The sequence below is a fragment of the Lathyrus oleraceus genome, chromosome 2 (genome assembly GCF_024323335.1).
Source record: "Lathyrus oleraceus cultivar Zhongwan6 chromosome 2, CAAS_Psat_ZW6_1.0, whole genome shotgun sequence".
In the NCBI taxonomy this organism is placed as follows: domain Eukaryota; kingdom Viridiplantae; phylum Streptophyta; class Magnoliopsida; order Fabales; family Fabaceae; genus Lathyrus; species Lathyrus oleraceus.
In genome coordinates, this window is record NC_066580.1 from 477,133,376 (window position 1) to 477,135,667 (window position 2,292).

The window sequence follows — 2,292 nt, forward strand, 5'->3', positions numbered from 1 at the left end:
ACTTAACTATGTTTTTTCCTTATTCTTTGATTTTTTTTTCTTGATTTTGACTCATCTTTCACCTATTTTGATCTGATTCTTCGACTAAATTCATGCAATGACGGACTGTTATCAATTTGCATCATATAAACCTCATGAAGTCTTTCTCCCTTTTCAGCCGCCCAAATTGAATTCGATGGTTTACATCCCTTTTTATTTCTCCATCATTTTGTATTACGGACCCAAAATGTTTATACCGCGTGATTTGGAGGATGATATGATCTCCAACTTTTACTTTTAGGTTAGAAACACTTCTTGTTTTATTGAACCTACATTCCATATACTTCGTAATTACTTGTGATTAGGAGAAAACATATGTTTTTAAAGTTCGTCTTGAAGTCTCCAACCTCTTATTTAAACTCTCTTTAACTCTAAGTAGGATTATACCATCTAAAAAACATGCATTTAAATGCTAACTCTTGGATGTGTTTCGTGAATACACTCAAAATTATGAGATAGCGGAAAATTTAAAAATTGTGGAAATTATATTGTAGGGCAGTTTACTGTTGATTCCAGAACACTTTACTATGCTTGCCTGGATTCTTCGGTAGATATTCACGGGAAAAGCTCATATTTGAGGACAAATCTACTTTACAAGGGGGTGGTAATGATAGGCCTCTTAGTCTAATGAGAGTTAGTTAAAATATTTCTTTATTTTTAATTATAGGGAATTTCTGTTATAAGAGAGAAAAGAGAGAAGAGAAGTTGAGATTCATTCAAAAAGTTTGTCAGAAAGTTGTTATGAGAGTTACTCTAAAAGCAATTTCATTTGCAGTAAATAATACAGTACTAGTCAAGTATTCATCTTATTTTTCTGGTTTCTATAGTATAGTACCTTATATATGCTACTAAAACCAATTGAACTGTGCCAAATTTAACCGACTCTGCAAATTGAATGTAAGTAACAAGAAGTACATTTTTTTTAATATCAATCAGAAGAAGTTCAGAACTACACTCTTAATAATGTTACTAATAAGCATGAGCCAACACATTTTTTTGAGCATAGCATCTGACAATATTGGAATCTATCCAATCCAACAACAAAAGTTAAAACAAGACAGTGGTAGAGCTACACTCAGATTTGTGATCTTGTGGTGATTGTGATGCCAAAGAAAGCCATGACATATATTCATCAATTGGCTTACCAAGAGTCACTGCTGGTTTACTTGTTTGATATGGTCCCCTTGCACCAATTCTGCATAATCATAAACAAACATCAAACAATTCATACTTTCAAGTTATGATTTTCTTTTCATTATCTGAACTTATACCTATCCTTTCTTTTCTCCAAGAACCGATGAAGTGAAGCTTTTCTAGTCATTGGTAAATCTGAATACAGAAAAAGAAAATTCATGAATAAAAAACATAAGACACAAATCAAACACACACCCTCTTAAGGAAAGTTACCATAAATAACAGGTGAGGATGCTACTTGAGGATGCTCTTGAACATAATTGGTGGCGGAAAAGACCATAATGTCCTTGGCTTTTTCAGCTGGAATATCATCAAATACAACTACTTTCCCATCATAAAAGATTGTCATCTGTGCACATTTAGTCTCTTCCTTCGAAATATTAGTCTTCATTACACTGTAATTAAACAAGATTAACAACTTAATCACAAATATTAGCCTCCTAATACATGCAAAAAAGTAAAGTAGCAAAAGAACACGAACCTGGAATTTCTCAAATTAGGAATCTGTTGCGGAAAGAGATGAGGAAGTTGTTGAAAATTCATACTTGAAAAGCTGAGAGTGAAGAGAGAGAGGTGGAAGGTTTACTATCTTATTAAATTTATGAAGGAATGTGAGGTGTTAAGAAGACGCACGAGTTTTATGTGTGTTTGGTTTTATTTAATGAAAACAAGTTTTGTTGCCACAGGAACTGCTAGTGGCGTTGGCAAGTCCACATCCAGTTGTTACAATTATGTTATTGAATTCAATTTGTTTAGGTAGTTGGATTTGAGCACGTGTTATTTATTTTATTTGCTTTGATCTCTTGGGATAAGATAAAGGTTAGTAGTATCTCTTCCTTCCTTTTCTCACCTCATAAATATCTCTTGGAAACTTATAAAATTGATGATCATGGTACTCTTGATGTTTGGATGGACTTAAACATTTCTTTTTGGGTTACTCTTTTCACCCTTAGTAAAAAATCATTCTTAAAAAACTCAAAAGTACTCTTTGAATAATATAGAAGTTAAACTCCATATGCCCTTCATACAAATTAAAATATATCGTTAGTGAGTTATTTA

General features: G+C 32.4%; 1 protein-coding gene across 1 annotated transcript; it reads right to left on the reverse strand.

Annotated features, from left to right (window-relative positions):
* Positions 1-937: 937 nt before the first annotated feature.
* On the reverse strand, positions 938-1,959 carry LOC127120568 (protein TIFY 10a). The gene is made up of 4 exons (XM_051051039.1): positions 1,715-1,959; positions 1,447-1,628; positions 1,311-1,368; positions 938-1,234 (listed from the first exon to the last, which is right to left on the reverse strand). Exons 1-4 carry the CDS (start codon positions 1,774-1,776, stop codon positions 1,087-1,089), a joined length of 450 nt encoding a protein of 149 aa, XP_050906996.1. The 5' UTR covers positions 1,777-1,959; the 3' UTR covers positions 938-1,086.
* Between the last annotated feature and the right edge of the window lie 333 nt (positions 1,960-2,292).

Bases quoted from the DNA above. Each gene is read 5' to 3' on its own strand.
- LOC127120568 (XM_051051039.1), bottom strand. From the start codon at position 1,776: ATGAATTTTCAACAACTTCCTCATCTCTTTCCGCAACAGATTCCTAAT. The intron at 1,629-1,714 runs GTTCGTGTTCTT...GTTTAATTACAG, and splicing joins CCTAATTTGAGAAATTCCAG to TGTAATGAAGACTAATATTT. The intron at 1,369-1,446 runs GTAACTTTCCTT...TTCTGTATTCAG, and splicing joins ATCCTCACCTGTTATTTATG to ATTTACCAATGACTAGAAAA.